Below are 21,719 nucleotides of genomic sequence, written 5' to 3' on the forward strand. Positions count from 1 at the left end.
CGTAGGCTCCGTTGAAACAAACGATATATTCTAAACAATCCGTTATTACAAAAGCCTGATAAGACTTCATACAAAAAGTACTTAACTGATTCTCGGTTCTAGCTGTGGCAATAGAAAACATGTAATTTACACTGCAGACGACGGTAGTCTACACTAACCAATGCGAAAGAGATACCTAAATTCAAAAATAACCAATAGCTAGGCGAATTATCCGGAAGTTCTGAAAGTAGTACGAAGTGGGGTTTCTTGAGAAAGTACTTTTTGTATGAAGTCTTATCAGACTTTTGGTTATAATTAGTCAATGTGATTTCTATGTGGTCTGATCCCACTGTCCTCGTGCCTTCTACAATAATTACTCCGATCGTTTTAGGACATTTTTACACCACTGTGTTTAAGTTGATGTTTGAGTAAATAAGTCTTCTTAGTGCTAGCATAATCACACTGGTCACACTTAAATGGTTTTTCACCACTGTGTTTGTGTTGATGTCGGATAAAGTCAATCTTCCATCTGCCAGCATAGTCACAGTGATCACATTTAAACGGTTTTTCATCACTGTGAATGCGTCGATGTGAGATCAAATTACTTTTGTCCGTGCATCCAAAGTCACACTGATCACATTTGAAGTGTTTTTCACCACTGTGAATGCGTTGATGTCTGTTCAAACTGCTCTTGTGCGTAGTGGCATAATCACACTGATCACATTTGAAGCATTTTTCACCACTGTGAATTCGTAGATGTTGGATCAAATTATTCTTCTGCTTGCAGGCATAGTGACACAAATCACACTTGAAGGGTTTTTCATCACTGTGAATGCGTTTATGTTGGATCAATTTACTTTTCCGCTCGGTAGCATAGGCACATTGATCACATTTGAAGCGTTTTTCTCTAACTCGCATCCTAGCGTGATGTTCAATATACCTTTCATCTTCACTAGAATTGTTGCTTTCAGTAAAACCCGATTCCTGGAATGTTCCTACACAAAGTAAAAATATCTCATTAAAGAAACGATCATGTACTATTCGTATCAAATTAGAATATTACCATTTTGTTTAAATTGCGTAGTTCAATCATTTGTTATGATTCAAAATTTTAAATGTGGCATTTGGGAAAAAAGAGAGCTCAGATTTTCATGCATGAAACCTTAAAGAATCTATGTAAATTATTTAACACGAGAAAATACAAATTATTTAGTCTAAAAATATTCAGGTTGGAACAGATCGGGTGAAATATCCCTGTGCTACTCTTGAAATAAGATTCGTCATTTTGATTACAAGCTTTAAACGCATGTCATACTTCGTGTCATTGGTATGAAAATTATCATTGAGTTAGAATAGATGTTCTTATCTTCTTTGAATGAAAATTTTTAATGTTTTGTTTTTAAATGCCGCATTTATAGCCTTTTTGGAAAATTCAGAATCACAGCAAATTTTTGAACTATGCAATTAAAACCACACTTCTCATGTTGATTAAACTTAATTTATAATTTCTGGCCCTTTGTGGGTTTGAAAGAATCAGGGATTGTGTATAAATGCAGTTTTTTAAAGATTTCGAAGCAAAACTCGTTTTTGTATAATATTTGTCCCTTTTTGTGAAGAAACATTTTCCAGGAAATGAAATACATCTGGAGTTGTCAAATCGAATAATTTTTACCCGTGTTATTTAAATAAATCGTAACTTACAGTAGGAATGGTCGGAAAATACAACGCACCGTATGCTATAGATATTCGTTGGATTCATGGGAACTATTAATTACAAGAAAATTATAATAATTTTCCAGGTATTTAATTGCGATAATCTAACCATGGATAAAAAATGCGCGTGATGAAATTTGTTTTCACGCTATAGGATAGGCAACGCCCTATCTCGAACGACAGCTTATTCGGTATATACTCTGTTACAACATCGGTTGTCAGCACGCACAAAACTATGTCTCTATGTAACGTAGCTTTGCACGTGCCGACAAGAGACGAAAACTTCAGGATTTAAAGTATCCGCGAGATTTTTTAGCTCGAGTTCACGGACCCGTTAAGCTTTAGTTTCAAACACGTGTAGTAGGCAAAGGTTTCAGTTCACACGTATTTGAAACTAAGGCCTAGAGGTCCAGCTAAAAAGATTTTTAAAACCCATAGAAACTTGTCAATTTAACTTCATACCACGAAAACTGAGATACTTCAGCCTTTGCTAGTGAAATGAAGATAGGTTGTGACGAAGTTTACAGCCTTGGTCGTGAAACCTTGGGTCTAACTCGGAAAAAATAATGAGCTCTTAATTCTAAATTCAATAGAGGTTTTGATTGAGTATAAATAGAAGGGATTTTCTAATTATCAAATCATGGCCTGGGATATAGAAAAAGGTTTTATTGGGATATTCCTATCAGGCAGCAGCCTGATTTACATAAGAGTCCGTTGCTAATATAAATTGAATGTAGTTTAAATATATTTCCAAAGTGAATTTTTAAAAATTTTAAAAAGGCTTGTTTTTTGAGTTTGGTATTTTTAAATGTTCCTAAGTTTTTTGTCATTTACTCTGAAAAGATTAATTACTATTTGATAATGACTAAACTTTCATCACGCGTACTGAAGAAACAATGGTAGTTTAAGAAAATGAACCCTGGAAACTCCATATCAATTGATCTACCCAACAAACACATTTTAATAATAAAAAATCCATTAAAAAGCCGTTTTAAATACAGAAGGTGTGATGCCCTTTCAAAATTCGGTTCTTTCCATGTTCTTTTTGATCAAAACGAAATATTCTATTACAGCCTTTTCCAAACTATTAGTTCGATTTCTATGAGTTCTGATCCCACTGGCCTTATGACTTCTGGTATAGCTACTTTCATCATTTTACAACTGTCTTTACGTTAATGTTTGAGCAATTAAGGCTTCTTCGTGCTAATACAGTCATACTGAACACACTTGATGGGTCTTTCACCACTGTGAATGCGTTGATGTGTGATAAAAACACCATGAAATGAGGTGACGTAATCACAGTGATCACATTTGAACTTCTTTCCATCACTGTGAGTACTTCGATGTATGACCAAAGTACTCTTCTAACGACATCACATTAGAATGGTTTTTCACCACTGTGAATACGTTTATGCGCGTTAAAAATGCGCTTGTGCGTAGTGGCATATTCGCACTCATCACATTTAAACGGTTTTACATCACTGTGAAAGCGTAGATGCGAAATCAAACCGGCCCTATGTATACTGGCATATTCACACTGACCACATTTGAAATGCTTTTCACCACCGTGAATGCCTTTATGTTTTTTCAAAGTGCCCTTGTCCGTAGTGGCATAATTGCACTGATCACATTTGAAGGGTTTTTCACCATTGTGAATGCGTTGATGTTTGATCAAATCACACCTTCTCTTGGTACCATAGTCACACTGATCACATTTGAAGGGTTTTTCACCATTGTGAATGAGTCGATGTGCCATCAAATTATTACGGAATTTGCTCACGTAGTCACACTGATCACATTTGAAAGGTTTTTCACCAGTGTGAACGCGTTGATGCAAGACTAAACTCGTTTTCCTCGTGCTAGAATAAGCACACAGATCGCATTTAAACGGTTTTTCATTACTGTGAATGAGTCGATGTTTCCTTAAATTATTCTTCTGCTTGCCGGCATAATCACACAGATCACACTTGAAAGGTTTTTCATCACTGTGAATGCCTCGATGTCGGATCAAACAATCCATCCGCGAGGTAGCATAACCGCATTGATCGCATTTGAAGCGATTTTCTCTGATTTTCTTTCTAGCCTGATCTTCTATACACCTTTCATCTTCGCTAGAATTGTTGCTTTCAGTAAAATCCTTTTCCTGTAATTTTCCTACACAAAGCAAAAACACTTCATCAAAGAAACGCTCATGTACTATTCGTATCAATATATCCTATTAAATGCATTTGACTAGAATAAGAACATTCATAATGCTAAAGCGAATGAAAAATGAAAGTAGTAGCTCAAGTGTACTGATAAAAACAAAAAGTATACTTTATTCATGGTTTACAATCAATCATTGGCTGTAGATTTCGTGTAAGACGATGATCAAACAGTTCTTTACCGTTAGGGGAGTACATCGTTTCTATCGGACATTTGACAATAGCGTATAACTTTTCTTTATGAGCGTATGCATGTTACCATACGTTCATAAGATATGTTCCGTAAATTTGTCACTAGTTACTGAGAGTTTGTCATGAAGTGACGTAGTTGAAACGTCATAGATGCTCGTAAAGCGGCGCCTGGTGAGGCGCTGTCAAAGGCTTAGTACAGACTAAATAGGAAGATGGACTGCAAAACCAAGTGTATTCAATTCTCGCGTCGTTCACGATCTAGCTCTCAGTAAGTCTCTAGCATTACGAAGTAACGGTAGCGTCATACTTATGGAACATATCTTATAAACTTATGATGTTAGCTATGTACGCAGTCGTCAGAGATATTATTATAAAGAGGGAGTGGAAACTATTTCGGACGCGAAGATTTTTGACCGAATTATACTATCTGACTGTTCAAATCTAAACGGTACTAACGGGCTTACCTCGCCCTTTTGGAAAAGTTGATATGTCAAGGGTACGAAGGACGAACCTCGACAAGGAATGCCACCCATTAACAAAGGTACACACCGATAGGTTAAGGAGCCCCAGACGTAAATACTGTATATGATTTTAGTTGTACATTTAAATGCAAAATTTTAGCAGAATTAACCTTTATATTCATGTGACCGCACTTAATCAGTTTTTTCTAATGAGATTTATTCCTCTGGTTTTCGCATATTATTAATTATATTTAAATAATGGGGTATAGAAAAGACAGAGTCCTCAACCCATGCAACGTTTAGGATTTCCACCAGGGCAGGAACACAGTATTCAGACTAAACAATACACCAATATTGGAACTAAACAAGAGCTTTATTGGGATCAGTCTGATGTACATAGGAGTCCATTGCTAATTTAAATTACACGCGTGGTTTTTGAGTTCAGTACTTCAAGTGTTCCAAAGTTTTATGCCACTTACTCTAATACTTTTAATGCTATAGGAATTAATTATTCTTTGACAAAGGCAAAACTAAGTCGTTCAACTATGACCACACACACTACAAAAACAATGACAGCTTAAAAACTGGATACTTCTGATTAATTGGTTAACCTAACAAACCTACTTCAATTATAAGAAACTTGGTAAAAAGTCATTTCAAATATAGAAAGTGTGATATGCCCTTTAAAATATTCATTATTTTCCATGTTTTTATTTTCATATGAACAAAATATTCTACAATAACATTTTTCTTTACATCCAATCTATTAGTTCTGATACCTCTTGCCTTTACATGCTGATATAATTAAAACAGTTTTACACCATGGCATTTATGTTGATGAATGAGCAAATAAGTCTTCTTCGTGCTAGCATAATCACACTGATCACACTTCAAGGGTCTTTCGCCAGTGTGAATGCGTTGATGTCTGCTTAAACTGCTCTTAAATGAGGTGTCATAATTACAGTGGCCACATTTGAACGGCTTTTCAACACTGTGAACACGTCGATGAATGATCAAACTATCCTTGGAACTGCAGGCGTAATCACAATAATCACATTTGAATGGTTTTTCACCGCTGTGAATGCGTTGATGTTTGATCAAATCACACCTTCTCTTGGTACCATAGTCACACTGATCACAGTTGAACGGTTTTTCACCACTATGAATGCGTTGATGAGAGATAAAATGATTCTTGTTTTTGCTGGCGTAGTCACACAGATCACATTTAAAGGCTTTTTCAACAGTGTGAACGCGTATATGTCTAGCCAAATCACTCCGAAATGAGGCGACATATTTACAGTGATCACATTTGAACGGCTTTTCACCACTGTGAATACGTCGATGAGCGACCAATTTACACTTGTAACTGCAGGCATAGTCACACTGATCACATTTGAACCGTTTTTCTCTAATTTTCTTCCTAACGTGATGTTCACTAGAATTGTTCTGTTTGGTAAAACCGTTTTCTTGGAATTTCCCTACATAAAGCATAAACAACATTTGATCAAAGAAATGATCATCAGTTGTTCGTATCAAGTTTACATATCAGCATCAAATATATACGGTTTTGAAAGTGTTGATAAAGCAAGGAAGAACCGGAACACCCGGGAGTATGAAAACTATAGGTTGTAGCTATTGTGCATTAATAAACAAAAGCTATAATAGATTCACAGTTCGCAGTTATTTGCTGTAGACTTCTTGTAAAATAAGGAGCAAACTGAATAATATATTGATAAGGGAGCCGCGAGCGGAACGTAAAACTGCTACGGTACTCATTAAAAGTATGCCCTTACGAATCAGATTTCACATACTGGGCAAAAAAAAAAAAAAGAATTAATGGCTGCGCTACAGTCCATTCCATTAACTCCAGAAGAGAAGCCAACACCACAGGAGCGGGGTCGCCTCCTTGGGTTATTTCTCTCGCGCCAAGACGAACAGCTAGAGGCAGTGTGAGTTGGCTAGAATCCAGTGTTTAGTAAACTCGAGCTCAGTCTGGCGCTGTTCCAGTAGCGTCGCTAGGGTTTGAAATTTGGGGGGGCTAAATCTGGGCAAACTATTTTAAAGTTATTATAAGAACTTAATATAAACAAGATGGCCCAAGGGCTGTGACTTAATAGTAGCCACATCGTTATCTATTTAATTAGCACATAAATAAAAAGAAAAAAATTCAAAGACCCTAAACAAAAAATCAGAAGTGTCCGACCCCACAGTGGTGGCGTCTCTTGCTGCTGCGCCAGCCAGCCGGGTTCAATTCCCGGGTGCGGTATGAAATTTTTTTTAATTAAAATAAAATCTCTAACTGAGCTCAGCTACCACTATTGTTTCCATTTAAGCTAAAATCTGACGATAACGAAAGCGAAAACCCCGGCCAGTACTACTACGATGTGGCTAAAAATTGCATAATGGGTTCTTTGGAAAATGTGTAGACCTTTAAAACTATCCGTAAATTTGTGTCAACGTGAAATTATTCGTATTTTAAAGATGTACAACCTTTTATTGATAAGGACTACGGAACCGATTATGAAGGATTTTCACTCGTCTTTAGTTTACTTTTAGTTTTGGTTAGCTTTTAGTCCACACTATTGGAACTCCCTTTGAAAGAACATGAAACATTTTACTTGTCTCCATCTGTTTTTTTCTTCAAAATTTTAGTTTGATATTGAAAATTTTTTATATATTGCTACAGAATTTTAGGTTGCTAACAGCAAATTTTTGGTAGGGTTTACGGATTATTTTGGGGGGGCTAAGTTTGGAATTTGGGGGGGGGGGGCTATAGCCCCCCCCCCCAAAAAAGGCCTAGCGACGCCACTGCGCTGTTCCTTGGCGCGAGGAAAATAACCTAAGAGCCCAGGTGTTGGATTTTCTGTACGTATTCGAGTTGTCTATATTGGGATCGAACAATCCGGTTCACGGGTAGTTGAGCGGTTTTCAAAAGAGCGTTTTGGAATAAAGCGGTTCCTAAAACAGCGGTTTGCTAAACCGCGTACAAGCAAAACCGCGGTTGCTGTTTCCGCGTTTCTCGATACAGCGCTATTTCCCAAAACAGCGGTTGCTGTTTCCGCCCAAACTGTGATTGATAGGGAGGGAAATATCTATTATATTAAGTATATAGGACAAAGAACACTATTATGCAAAAAGGAGTAATGTTATATCGGAAGTAAATATAAAATATAATTTTTTGGAAAAGGCATATTATTTTGGGAAGTTAATGAAGATAAACAACAATATTTTGGAAAAGGCGTACTTTCGTACGCTCAAGATATAAACGCTGTAATCAAAATGCGCTAAAACGAGAAATAGCTATTATGGCAAACGCGCTTATGAAAAAGCCGTTTTGGACAATGCTGTTTTGATAACACGCCCAATCGATAACATACCAGCAATCCTACATGAAGACAATAATAAGGCATGATATAGTGCTCGATCATCCGTGATAGGTTTCTAAGCATCATAAGGGGGGGGGGTGTTTTGAAGTAATAATTTCAAATTTTCTGGAACTAAATACAAGACAACAAAATAAGATAGAACATCGCGGTTTGTTTTAAAAATAAATTAAATGTCTATTGTAGCGAACCGTACCGAGGCTTAGTGGCGAGGGATTTGCTTTGGTGACTCTAGCTTAAAGGAAAGCGCGGGTCCAGTGGATCCCCTACAAGTTGACTTTCCTTACGAACTCCAGTTTTGCCTTGGCGAAGGCAGGAGACATTAGTGGGCGGGATTTATAAGTGCACTTATAAATCACGCCCACTAGCCTTCGCCAAGACAAACCCGGAGTTCAGGAGGGAAGTCAACTTGTAGGGGATCCACTGGACCCGCGCTTTGCTTTAAGAAGATTTAAATTAAATGCGAAATTTGTAATCCAAAGCCAGCTTTTCAGGTTTTCTAAAGATGGCATCACTATGTATGAGTTGCCTTTGGATATAAACCTTATCTCAACCCTGGGCGAGTTCTAGGCCTTCCTGTCAATCATTCGTTCACGCCCTTGTATAACCCCATGCTCACCAAATTTTACCGTCATATTATCTTTCTCACGCGTTGATGTCGGACAAAGTATACTTTCCATTTCAATCCAAATAAGGGTAAGAGACCATGGATAAAGAATGCGCGTGAGGAAATGTGTTTTCACTCTACAGGATAGGCAACTCCCTATCTCGGGCGACAGCTTATTCTGTTTATACCTTGTTACAACACCGGTTGTCAGCACGCGTAAAGCTAGGTCTCTATGCAACGTAGCTTTGTACGTCCTGTCAAGAGACAAAAAACTTCAGGATCTTCAGGATTTAAAGTATCCGCGAGTTTTTTAGCTCGAGTGCACGGACCTCTAGGCCTTAGTTTCAAATACGTGTGAAATTGCCAACAGCCTACTACTGAACTGAATTTTCATTTATTTGTACAACCAAGCCAAAACGTTCTTTGCCAAAATTGGCACGCGGTTTTTTTCTCCATATTTATACAGAAGATGTAACCCACTTCATAAGCCTATACAATTATGGTAAATTTTGGACGTTTTATTTTCATTTCAAATCCGAATATTTTTATTTTTATAATTTAGTTCGTTGTTTCCACATGAAGTGGAAAGAACGGTTTTTCCACCACTGGCAGAAACGTGCCAACCCTTTCTGTGGTTGATCGTGGTTGGATCGTACACGCTTACACTGCAGTGCTTCTGGATCCTCAGCTGTGAGCCGAGGTAGGTACACGCATGCGCACGAGGTACAGAAATGAATGTGCCATTCAATTTACCGTACCCCTTCCCCATTGACACTCTATTTTATTCCCTCCATTGTTACGGCTAATGAGCGCGACCACCAACAGGAACGTCACCTACTACAAAAGGCAAATGCCACTCACCGATAGCATAAGTTTATAAGATATGTTCCATAAGTATGTAACTACCTATACTTCGTAATGTTAGAGGTTTAATGGGAGCTAGTTCAAGAACGGCGTGAGAATTGACTACACTCGGTTTAGCAGTCCATCCTCCTCTTTAGTCTGTACTAAGCCTTTGACAGGGCCTCACTAGGCGTCGCCTTACGAGAATCTACGACGTTTCACCTACGTCACTTCATGACAAGCTCTCATTAACGAGTGACACGCACTCATGGAACATATCTTATAAACTTATGCCGATAGGTTATGGTAGCGACTCTCGGAAATTCCATATAAACTATTTTAGATTTTAGTGGAACCCTCACTTCTTTCTAATGAAATGTTACACTAAATGTTAATATGTCACTTGTTTCCCTATAATATCTATTACATTTTGACCTGGACTCATAGAGGTTTTCACCGAGACAACGTTCACAAGTGAACACAATAAAGTATTTCGCAGGCTCGCAGAAATATACAACTGGTACTGACGCCGTTTTCCCTATACAGTATATCATGCTTTCAAGCTGCGTCTAAATATTTCTAAGTTCCAACATGTTGGAAGTCGTTTCTGCATCGTAAGCGCATGTGCTCGCTTACCTTGGCGCACAGCCGAGGACCCAGACATCACGATACCGAGTCGCTGCAATCATATTAATGAAAGATCGGAGCCTCCGAAATGAACTAGGCCCATGCGTGTCGATTTTTAACTGGGGAAATATCCAGTTTCATAGAACAAATATTTTTACCCTTTGTGTGTACGAGGTGGCGCTTATATGACCGTTGCGTCCGGGGTCTCCCATAAATTATCGTTGATATTTTAGGGGCCAATTATGAAACTTTTATGAAAGAGAAAGGTTTCACCTTTAAATTAACGTAATTTTTAAGGGGCTATTCACTTTTTATTGAATCTATTGGTTAGATTGTATGGAAAAAAATTAATTGTGAGATTTTAACATCGTTGTTGAAGTTGCTAATTCACAGTTTTCATATACCATTAGAGGAATTTTTTACCCCTTCATAACCTTTCATTTTTTTAACCTTAATTTTTTTATCCTTTACTTCTTAGGAATGATTGTTTAATAAAAGTCTTCGGAAATTTTCAAAAACATTACACTTTTGAACTATCCGCGACCTCGGCTTCACTGCTCTACGTCTATACCTTGCCCTAATATTGAGCAGTCGACGGGGTCAAGAGGCTGAACTTATGTTTATTTTACGGTACTAAAAGCGCCGCCAAGCGCGAAAACACGGCGAACTAAATTAGTTAAAGAAATATTCTCGCTTCGCTACACGCATGGGCGGAGGCTCCGGAAAGATGCACTAACAACCGCAGCAGAACTAAGCCTCGAGCCTAAGTTGTAAACAAATTTCTCTCCGATTTGTTTTTCTCTATGTTGTGCTGATTGTGCAACGACTAGTTTTTTAAGTTTAGGTGAAGAAAACGTAATATTTGGAAGAAAAAAAAATCTCATACCAAGTTCATTGTGATCCACGACTTCTTTTTCGAGTAGACTATGGGAAATGTTGCTGATTAACTCAGTGGGAATACTTTGCAAACTATAAAAATAAAAAATAAATTAACAATTGTAAATTTTTTACTGAAACCTTTTTACTTGAAACTTTGGTAAAAACATTTAAAAAAATGTTTTGGCGAGCTTTAAAGGGCACCCTACACGCTCAATAATTTGCGCAAAAAACGTGGAGCCCTTTGTTTAAGTTACAAAGTATAAATAAAACGATATCCAGATTAATATTTGTGCAAAGTTCAAATATAATGCTACAATATGTTTTAGGAAATGGAAAATCATCTGCGGTAAATTTTGGACAATATTTGCTTAAAAAACTGAACATATATATTGAGTGAGTTTTTATTGCTCAAAATGTAAGTCCTGACTGACAGACTGACTGACTGATAATCAACGCCCAGCCCAAACCGCTTGCCCTAGAAAGCTGAAAATTTGCGGGAACGTTACTCATAAGTAGTAGGCGCGTACTAAGAAAGATTTTTCCAATCCGCCGCCATCTTAATAAATGGCGCCCAGAAATGTAAAAAATCTTCTCTATGCAACGAAGTCCGCGCGTTTCAACCGATTTCACAAATATTTAGTACACTAGTTTCCTTTAGCCTATAGACAGACTGAATGGTCTTTTGGAGTTTTATTTGTTGCCATCTTTTTAAATGGCGGCCAAAAACTAAAAACCATTCTTTATGGAATAATGTCCGCGTGAAAAGTAATGAAAAATGTCCCGACGGGCTAACGGGCAACACCGAGTGCCTTCGCACCTAGGGTGCTACAAAAATATTAGTCATCAGTAAAATCTACCCATTCTTTATATGACTTTGATGGACGTTCTTATTACACGCGAGCGACGCCGCGGGTAACAGCTAGTTCAAAGTACGAACAATATTTCGCATTCGAATAAAACTATATGTTTGGTCAATAAAATAGTACACGGTCCATGGACTCAACATGAACTTTTTTATTGTGATAAAATATATTCAATATAGTTGAATAAATCGTGTGGATTATATTTGTCCAATAAACTTTTAAATTTTTGTTCTACATATTGAGCTTTCAATATCATGACAGATTTTTAATTGCACAATTAGTGAATAGTCTTGGGATTAATTTATAAGATGATGAATTTTATTAATGTCCTCCACTTAATTTGTGCAAAACATTGAGCGTGTAAAGGCCGCTTAATCTCGGTTTTCAATATCTTAACGTTATACTACGTCATAGCACCTCACTCTAGCTAAAAAACAAGAGGTCCAAAGAGTGGTTGAAATAGCTTCTACTCTATACGGAATACCATAATGGCAGTAGGGGGTCGTGCTACGCGCGAATTGTCAAGTCCCAATAAACTTATAAATTTTAAGCCCTTCAGGCTTTCTTGACGAATTGACGAAACCGCCTAAATATTTATGTTAAAACAGGGATAGATTTAATTTTAGAAGTAGGAATGGAGAATAGAGTAAGGGGTGAAATTCTATTCAAATACCTTTCAATTTCTTCTTGAGGTTGTTGCTGTATGAAAAATGGAAGAGACAATACTTGTCCATATGATTCAGGTTCATATTGAACTGGTCCAGCTATGGCATAATCATAGTTTCGATTCATTCCATTTTTTTCCTAATTATTCAAACAATTATCTTCCAACTTAACCTGATTTTCGATTTTTTTCTCGACTATAAAAGGCAGAACGTTACAAACCGTAAGATCTTCAACTTCATTTCTCAAGTTTCCAATGATTCCCTTGAGCCTTTCAATTTCCTCATCAAGCCTCTCAATTTCCTCTTGTTGCTCATTTATTCTTAACACAATTTTGATTCTCTCTTTCTTCATGTTAGACATTGAAACGTCACACTAAAAATTAAAATACATACATTAAATGGGCAAACCAAAGCTTAATGGGGGAGCAATTTTCTCTAGTCCCGAACAGTGAAAACTGTTTATAATTTCAATTTATTTTTGTTTTTTATCAAGATTATTTCCGGAATTTAAAAATAATGTTTCCATTCCATTTAGATTTATTCCTTTCATTAATTAGACCAAAATTACTGAAATATTCATTCAGAGAAAATATATCGTATCTTTCGAATTACGTTTGGTGTTGGCACTCTTGTAATGATTTTGCTTAACCAAATAAAATACAACAAAAACGGATTTATGTAGTACGTACTAAGAAGGTCGGATCATAGCTTTACCTCTGGCGCCATCCTCGCATACTTTATTAAAAAACTTCGTCTGCTTATATTTTGGCTCCACCCACACACTTTGTTTATAGCGACTTCTGGTGGTCAAAATATGCAGTTCTTATCTCTGTTTTCTTGGTTAAATATTTTGTTCCGAAATTGCGCCAGTCGTAAAAAAACAAAGTGGACAACAATGCGATATGCGATATAACTGCCGATTTAGTGGAATTGGGTTTCAAAGTTAATAATGTATTTAATTGATGTTTATTTAAATAGTAATTTCTTTAAGTATCTGGTTTTTCTTGCTTTGCACTAAAATTATTATTTTAGTACAATTATAACTCATTATTATTTACTTGACTTATGCAGTATCAATATTTAAAGCCCAAAAGATACGAGAATAAGGCCCATAGATGGCGTGCGCGAGATTTGAAGTTATAAGCCACTCCCATCAAAAACATTCAAAGTAGTCAAGCATGAGTAGGGAATTTGCTAAGTTCAACGTTCTTACATAAATCCGTTTTAGAATACAATTTGAATAATTCCCAGGCTTTCAGATATGAATAGACCTAAAAATAAAATAAACAAGCTGGCCATATATATACGCCCGTTAAGGGGCAAATTGAAAATGAAGCAAGCGCCATCTAGTGAACAGAAATACAAACTCCAAGGTGACATTTTTTCATTGGCTGAAAACATTCTGACACTAAAATTCTGCCTCTGCGCATTTCCAGAGAGACTTTAGAAGGGGAGTGGAAGGGGTGGTTTGGAATGTAGCGCAACGTCGTCTGCTAAACGTTATCTAGGTAGGTCGATTTCCGGTATGATGCGTTTGTAACAGAGAGATTTTAGAACATGTGACCGGAAACTCGCCTACCCCAAAAAGCTCAACGCGACATCTTGTTTGGGCGTCATCATGTTTAATAGAGTCAAAGGGGGGGGCCTTCTACTCCCCTTCTAAATTCTCTCTGGCATTTCTAAGCGAACCAATAAGATCACCCCTCATTCGTGAAAGCCCGGTTTAGAAACTCGTATGGCCGTTGTAAATTTTGAATGAATTTATTTTTAGGTGTATTATGGTACTCAAGATCCATATTATTTTTAAAATTGAATGTGCATCTAATATTTAGATAGCTTGCAATTGGGCAGCGCCGAAGAGCTATGTTTTTCATTGAATTTACATAAAGTCTCTAATCTTTAAAGAATAGCGCGGCTCCAGTGGATCCCCTACAAGGTGACTTTCCTTACGAACTCCAGTTTTGGCTTGGCGAAGGCAGGAGACATTAGTGGGCGGGATTTATACGTGCATGTATAAATCCCGCCCACTAGCCTTTGCCAAGCGAAACACGGAGCTCAGGAGGAAAGTCCCCTTGTAGGGGATCCACAGGAGCCGCGCTATGCTTTAAATTTTATACTCAATCACATTGTATATGATCAGGAGTGATAGGATGCACTACTGACCCTTTAAAAACAAAGACACATCAGGCTCCTACGCTAGCTAATCTGTAGCTCTATCTTAATTCTATTCTTACAATCTTACCTCATAATCAAAAACGGGTTTATGTAGGAAGAACGTTGAACCTAGCAAATTCTCTAGCCATCCTCGACTACTATGAATGTTTTGATGGGAGTGGCTTTAATTTCAATACTCGCGCTCGCCATCTATCAGCCTTATTCTCTTATATTTTGGGCTTTAAATATAGATACTGCATAAGGCAAGTAAATAATAATAATAATAATAATAATAATAACTTGTACTACAATAATAATTTCAGTACAAAGCAAGAAAAACCAGATACTTAAAGAAACTACCATCAAAAGTGGATGAGAGGAAAAGTATGAAAATGGCCAAAAGTCGCGAGTCATCAGAGTTTCGCCGTAGTTGACCGTTTTATTGGCGTAGCAATACTGGGCCTGTTCACTCCCATAAAATAGGTCTTGTGTTAATTCGCGGTTACGCAGTTACCGTCGTCTGCTATTGTGTATGCTAGTACTTCCTCGATTTGTGTTTGTAGTCAGGACAGAGTAGCTGGTAATGTTTTAAAAGGTATTTGAAGGTATAATATGGGTTTAAGTAAGGTTATCGAAGCAATAGAAGAGCGCATAAAACTAGATACGTTTAAAACAAATCTCGGTAATTTAGCTATAGCACGAGCAGCTTGCGTCGTGATGCGCGTGATCGAGTGGGCTATGGTTAAACCAAGGACCATAAATGTCTGAAGTACTTTCAGTCAGGGCCGGAAATAAGAAAAATTTGTTATAGGACATGTGTCCAGTGACCCCCTTAGTTTTTAAAAAAATTATGGGACATTTTAAAATTTTATTGGACAATGTCCAGTGTCCTGTGCTTATTTCCGGCCCTGCTTTCAGTCGCGAGTTTGCAAGTCCATCAGTCACTAGTAGACTAAATAGTTATTGGCGAAACTTTGATGTCCGCGTTTTTTAACAAAGGTTCTATGGCCATTGTCATACTTTCCCTCTCATCCACATTTGGTAATAATAATAATAAGTTATAATTGTACTAAAATAATAATTTTAGTACAAAGCAAGAAAAACCAGATACTTTAAGAAACTACTATTTAAAGAAACATCAATTAAATATATTCTTAACTTTAAAACTTAATTCCGATTAATCGGGAGTTATATCACATTGTTGTCCACTTTGCGTTTTTTTTAACACTATCGCAATTTCGGAAAAAAAATTATTTAACCAGGAAAAATTGAAAATAGAGATAAGAATGACATTTTTGACCACTAGAAGTCGCTATATACAAAATTTGTGGGTGGAGCCTAAATATAAGCAGACGAAGTTTCTCAATGAAGTATGAGCGTGAAAAACGTTTGACGCTCCATAGGATGTGCAACTCCCTATACTAAAAAGTAGACTAGTCGATACTAGCGCCGCCTGGCTACCAGCGCTGGAAAGCCTCGCGTGAAAAATAAAAATTACTGGACATAAGAAAATAAAACCACCATTTTGCTTCTAGCAGACGACGCTAAGCGAAAAAATCCACTGTAGCACAGCGTGGGAAATAAGGCGATGGCACAGGGCAAATGACCAATTTAAAAATTACCTGGTCCAGTTTAAAAATTAAATTGGAGGGGGTTAGTGGCTCACGGGACTACTAATTAAATTCAAGGGTAACCAGAGTCCAGATATTAACTCAAATATTTTAATTATCCACTTCTTTAGTTTAGCAGACGACGCGACCTTGTCAATGGTCATGGACCAGTTTATTTATTACAGGCCAGGGGTCACTGGCCTATTTTTCCCACCCTGCGGTAGCGCGCGTTTTTTCTTATGTCCAGTACTTTTTATTTTTCAAGCGAGGCTTTCCAGCGCTGGTAGCCAGGCGGCGCTAGTTTCGACTTGTCTACTTTTTAGTATAGGGAGTTGCACATCCTGTAGAGCGTCGAAAGTTTTTCACGCCCATCCTTTATCCATGATCCAAGGATGCAGCTATGATCTGACGTTCTTAGTACATAAATCCATTTTTTGTCATAATAGATAAGTTTAACATGGCAATATAATAACACGTGTTATTACCTCCGTAACTTCAGCCTGATCAACCACTTGATTGTCTTGTACATCTTTATCTTCTGCGGGTTCGTTACCAAGAAAGTCACGTGAAACTGTTCCAGCCTCCTTTGACATAAGAGTATACAATGTAATTGTTTTACCAATCAATACCAAAAACTTGAAGATAATGTGTTAATACTCACATTAAGGCTCGCTCCATACGGAATAGGATCTGGGTTTTCATCTGTAGGTCCCATACCACCCACAAAATGGTAATTGCATACATAGTGGAACTTCCTTATCTTATCCACATTGTTCAAATCCTCTCTTCCTATAGCTCTTATCCATTTTTTGCACTTTTCTAGTTTAGTTTTGGGCTTTGGGAAAGGGTAAAACGTTGCCCCTTGCACAACAGTGGGGTCCAAATCCCTAGAGTTATTGCGACAGCCACGGTAACAACAATGCTTTATCGCAACCATATTATTCCGTGTCTATTAATTGAAGTTAAAAAATTAAAAAACTGGAAATTAACTCTTACTAACAAAATTAAAATGCACCTCTTAAGTGACGTTACATAAATAAGATGGCTTTAAAAAGGAAGGCTTTGCAAGTAACGTCCTTGGCATTCAGGTTCTTGATTTGATATTCCTTGCTTTGCTTAGATTATCGTGGTAACATTCATCTGAATCCATTTCGTAAAACAAATACCAGTTAGTTTAGTTTCAAACTTCTGGTCAAAACTTGGAACTCTGCCGTCAATTTGCCAGAATGCAGCAGACGATCAGAAGAGAATGTGAACTATTAGGGAGCGAAATGTTTTGCAGGACTCGCGACGAGAGTATTGTCAAAACCACTTCCAGACCTATGAAAATAACATATTATTTTGAAGAATTTTAATAGTGAAAGAGGAAAATAAGATTTATTAAAATATTACCTCAACAATGTAAAATTTAAAATAAGAAATTAAATGAAAAATTAAGAAAAAGTAGAACAACCCAAAATACATATATCGCGCCGAAACCAAGGGCTATGCTATTTTGCCCCGAAAATAAGGGGCAAATAGTGTTGTGCTATTTAGCCCCGATTTTCGGGGCAAAATATTTCAGAACTGCTTGGACACTATTTAGGCTCATTAGCCCCGATTTTCGGGGGTAAATAGCCTTGGCCGCGCGGGCCGTGCTATTTGCCCCCGAATATTTAAAGCCCTGATTTTCGGGGGTAAATGTATGTTTTGATGGGAGTGGCTTATAATTTCAAAACTTGCGCTCGCCATCAATTGGCCTTATTCTCTTATATTTTGGGCTTTAAATATAGATACTGCATAAGGCAAGTGAACAATATAATTATACTACAAGTTGGGAAAAACAAAATATTACCTCTCCGTGTCGAGAAAATTATATAAACTTAAGTATCCAATGAAAACGTCGACCTTTTTGCCCTCATCCTTTCCCGCGCTTTGCGCTTCCGCATTTCATCCTTACTCTCAACATTATCTTCCTCTATTTTACATACAAAAATCAAATACTCACAAAAATAAGCGGCAAAAACCTGCTGGCTCTTTACAACCACTTAATTTGACTTAATATCCAACTTCCAAACACAAATACTTACTGGTAGATAAATTGACAACCTACAACCAAAGAAAAATTCTCAAGAATGGCTCCCGCAAATTTAAAAGGTCTATTTTCAGCTAGGTGGGCGTATCTGATTAGATTTAAAATATATATTTTTGAAATTTTTGGTCTGACTGTTATCTATACCTAGATGGTTTTCAATCAAACAAACAAGGAACATAACAACAAGAGTGGAAGCTTCAGTCTTATTTAAAACATGTAAAACAATTATCATCTCTGCAAATAGCTTAAACATGTCTTTTTTACCAATGCCTAACCGTTTGGATTTTTCTAAAGCAATCTCAGTACCAAAAAATATTTTTTTATACAAAATAAATCTTTTATATTCTTATTAAGAATAAAACAAGAGGATAAAAAGGTCTGTCCTCTCGTAGTTTTTTAAGCTTTTATCATGATTACTCTATACAACAGTAACATGGAGTATAAACCCATTAGTGGAAGCAGTATTTTTTTTCCGAAACAATCTCGCTTATGTTTATCCTCTCTAGACTTCGCTAAAAACGTATTACTCCCATGTAAAATATTAATAGACAGGCAAGGATTCATACCATTAAAGAAGGAGCGCAATATTATCCATATTTTCATTTCATATACAGAGAAAAGAAATTATTATGTTTCTGAGAGGAGCTTCCCATTTTTGTTGTTGTTTTGAAAAATATATCGCAATGCACGGGCCTTGGTAGATATAGGAGGCAATGATAATCTCTCTCTTTGCACGAGAGGTTTATCTTTAATATTTAAATAAATATAATTTATTTTTAATTATTTTAATCTTCAATAATTAACATTAATAATAGTTAAATCGTTTAAAATAAAGTTATACCTATTATCATCTCAAGCTTTGCTAATATTGACGTTTAAAGTGAAGGGTACCCCTCTTGCCCGCTTTCTTCAAATTTTGGGGTATATATACGATTCGTTTCCATTATAATAGTAAGGAAAAAGCGCAATTGCGATAACCTTTGGTGGCCGATCTCACCTTAGGGAGGCTAGACGTTTCTCGTAACCCTAGCTGATCGCCACGTATATCCTAAAACAAACGATGATAATGGAGTAGAAGCCAATGATACAGATTGGTGTCTATGTGGGATAGACGGAAGTCCAGCGGATGGTGGTGTTAGAAGCCAGTGTAATAGAGTCCGACGCCACCGATAGTACGCCGGCGCGCCGCCACATTTCTAGTTTTTAACCCCGCCGCCGCCGTACGTACTTTTAATCAGCGCGCCGCCCCGCCGCGACGCCGAAATATCACCGGCGTACGCCGGCGTGCCAACCAGTCTTGGAAATAGCACAGGTCCAAAACCAGTTTATTAATTGCTCGGACCAGTTTTTTTTATTCTAAATCCGGGGGTTACAGGTCCTTGGGATCACTTTATTAATTGAGAACTTTTAAGAAAATTGAGGAGGGACCAGTTTAAAAATTCTAGTCATTATAAATTTTTACTCCACGGATCTAGACTCCTAGCCTTGACTGGTGCTCATTTCTGCCTTCCTTGCTACAACCACAGCCCACTGGATCACTATTTGGCTTCCCACGCCAATGTTTTTCCTATGTAAAAGCGCGTGTTGGTAATTTTGGGCTTTATGGCTTGAAAAATCGAAGGAGCCATAGGCCGGCTATGGGAGGAACACAGTTATTTAGCCTGAATGTTGAAACTACTGGTTCAAATCTCTGAAAATTTTAAAGAGATGTGCAAAACAACGTTTGCTATTATTTAGAAATTTTCATACCATTTACTTTTATAGTTTTTTATAAATATTAAAACGAAAATTAGCCCTAATTAAAGGGCTTGGTCTTCGAACGGTTTAAAAGTTTGGTAGGATTTTACTTTACCTACCTAACCCAACCAACACTTGATTCTGACTAATTAGGCCACGGGGAGTTCGGAAAAAATAGTGAAAAAATTCTTAACCCGCCGCAAGTTGGTTAAAAAAATTTTTGAAAATTTGAAAATTGCATGTACTTACTGCCATTAAGACCGCTACGCGCCTAAACGCATTCTGCCCTCGATCTTGAAAAACTACCCGGGGGGGGGGTAAATATAATAATAAGGACTCGCGACGGAATTCAAGGAGCACATACTGCGGAAATATAGCTATGAAATTTTGAACACCCACTGAAACATTTAGAATTCTCATACCAGGATAGAAAAATATTTGAAGCGAGCTCCAATTTTAAAATAAACAACGATATTTTGCTAAATTGCGTAGATTATTTCGGAAGTAAATAAAGATAAACAATAATATTTTGGAAAAGGCATAATATTATTTGGGAAGTAAATGAAGATAAACCACAATATTTTGGAAAAGGCGTAACATTATTTGGGAAATAAATGAAGATAAACAATAATATTTTGGAAAAGGCATAATATTATTTGGGAAATAAATGAAGATAAACCACAATATTTTGGAAAAGGCGTAACATTATTTGGGAAATAAATGAAGATAAACAATAATATTTTGGAAAAGGCATAATATTATTTGGGAAATAAATGAAGATAAACCACAATATTTTGGAAAAGGCGTAACATTATTTGGGAAGTAAATGAAGATAAACCACAATATTTTGGAAAAGGCGTAACATTATTTGGGATGATAAACAACATATTTTGGAAAGGCGGTCACTTATTTGGAAAATTATATACAATTTGCTTAAAATGTGGCACTTAGCGTTACCCGAGAAACACCACATGGAGGTGGCCACACGTCGTTTCTCATGGGGAGTTTTGTTTAGGCAGGTCCCCTTGCCTACTGCCGTATATATTTACTGAAATTCCACCAAATCTCGTAAAAATCGGTAAATAATAAATTAATTAAGATGACTCAATTCGAGAACCAAAATATCTAGTAGCCCCATCCAAATATTTTATAAGTCCTGAATGAATATCATATGAATAAAATCTACCCTGATTTTCCGGTTTTTTCATGTAAATGAAAAGATCTGCAACCTTACGTTCGTCCTGCCTTGAACAATCTTTCCAACGAATGATTCGCCAAAAATTGTATTCCGATATTCCATTCAATATGCAGAATGCTACAACTTGCATTCTTTTTACATATGTGCATTCGTCAAAAAATGCACACACAATATGTTCAGGAACGCTGCTAAAATCAGATACATCCTTTCCATTTAGCAACCTTCGCATCGCTGCAACGCGATTACTTTTGAAAGCCATAATTATCAACTTTAACTCGATAATTTTTATTTTTACAAACCGTTAATCCTTTTCAATAAATGGTTTGAAAAAAAAAAATTCTAGATCTACCTTTTATTGTGGGCAGAAGCAGGTTCGGTTAGGTTTTTGGTTTGGATAGCTTAGGATTTCACTTCACGTGGAGAAAATGAATTTTTGTTCTAGATTTAAAACATCCAAACCCACCGCCGGCACAATGGTTGTCATGGTAACGTGGCAACCTTCTTCTTTGCCATGGCAACCGTTCGCGCAT

General features: G+C 36.9%; 1 protein-coding gene and 1 long non-coding RNA gene across 5 annotated transcripts in view; both read right to left on the bottom strand.

Annotated features, from left to right (window-relative positions):
* LOC149620867 (uncharacterized) overlaps positions 1-20,237 on the bottom strand; it is a 200,429-nt gene extending 180,192 nt beyond the window's left edge. The window contains exon 1 of the long non-coding RNA XR_016375167.1: positions 20,111-20,237. This is a non-coding gene — a long non-coding RNA (uncharacterized LOC149620867). The remainder of the gene's footprint in view (positions 1-20,110) is intronic.
* On the bottom strand, positions 12-17,704 carry LOC149620875 (uncharacterized). 4 transcript variants are annotated; one of them, XM_089855314.1, is made up of 8 exons: positions 17,573-17,702; positions 17,196-17,500; positions 16,842-17,129; positions 16,666-16,764; positions 12,637-12,789; positions 12,425-12,555; positions 10,896-10,978; positions 12-974 (listed from the first exon to the last, which is right to left on the bottom strand). In XM_089855314.1, exons 3-8 carry the CDS (start codon positions 17,115-17,117, stop codon positions 367-369), a joined length of 1,350 nt encoding a protein of 449 aa, XP_089711440.1. In that variant the 5' UTR covers positions 17,118-17,129; positions 17,196-17,500; positions 17,573-17,702; the 3' UTR covers positions 12-366. The 4 variants fall into 4 exon arrangements, with proteins under 4 accessions (XP_089711440.1, XP_089711438.1, XP_089711437.1 ...); XM_089855312.1 differs by lacking the exon at positions 12-974 and adding an exon at positions 2,344-3,846 and having other exon boundaries at positions 16,666-16,761; positions 17,573-17,704; XM_089855311.1 differs by lacking the exon at positions 12-974 and adding an exon at positions 2,344-3,846 and having other exon boundaries at positions 17,573-17,703.
* Positions 20,238-21,719: the final 1,482 nt, after the last annotated feature.

This window comes from Phalangium opilio, unplaced genomic scaffold, assembly GCF_054372755.1.
Source record: "Phalangium opilio isolate 3A_F unplaced genomic scaffold, DU_Popi_V2 ptg000209l_1, whole genome shotgun sequence".
NCBI classification, from domain to species: domain Eukaryota; kingdom Metazoa; phylum Arthropoda; class Arachnida; order Opiliones; family Phalangiidae; genus Phalangium; species Phalangium opilio.

What these genes read in the sequence shown, in the direction of transcription:
- LOC149620875 (XM_089855311.1), bottom strand. Translation starts at nt 17,117, where the DNA reads ATGGTTGCGATAAAGCATTGTTGTTACCGTGGCTGTCGCAATAACTCT. An exon ending in ATCAGGCTGAAGTTACGGAG is followed by an intron (nt 12,790 to 16,665) that starts GTAATAACACGT and finishes TTTAATTTTTAG; the next exon opens with TGTGACGTTTCAATGTCTAA. An exon ending in CGTGGATCACAATGAACTTG is followed by an intron (nt 3,847 to 10,895) that starts GTATGAGATTTT and finishes TGCTTTGTGTAG; the next exon opens with GAAAATTACAGGAAAAGGAT.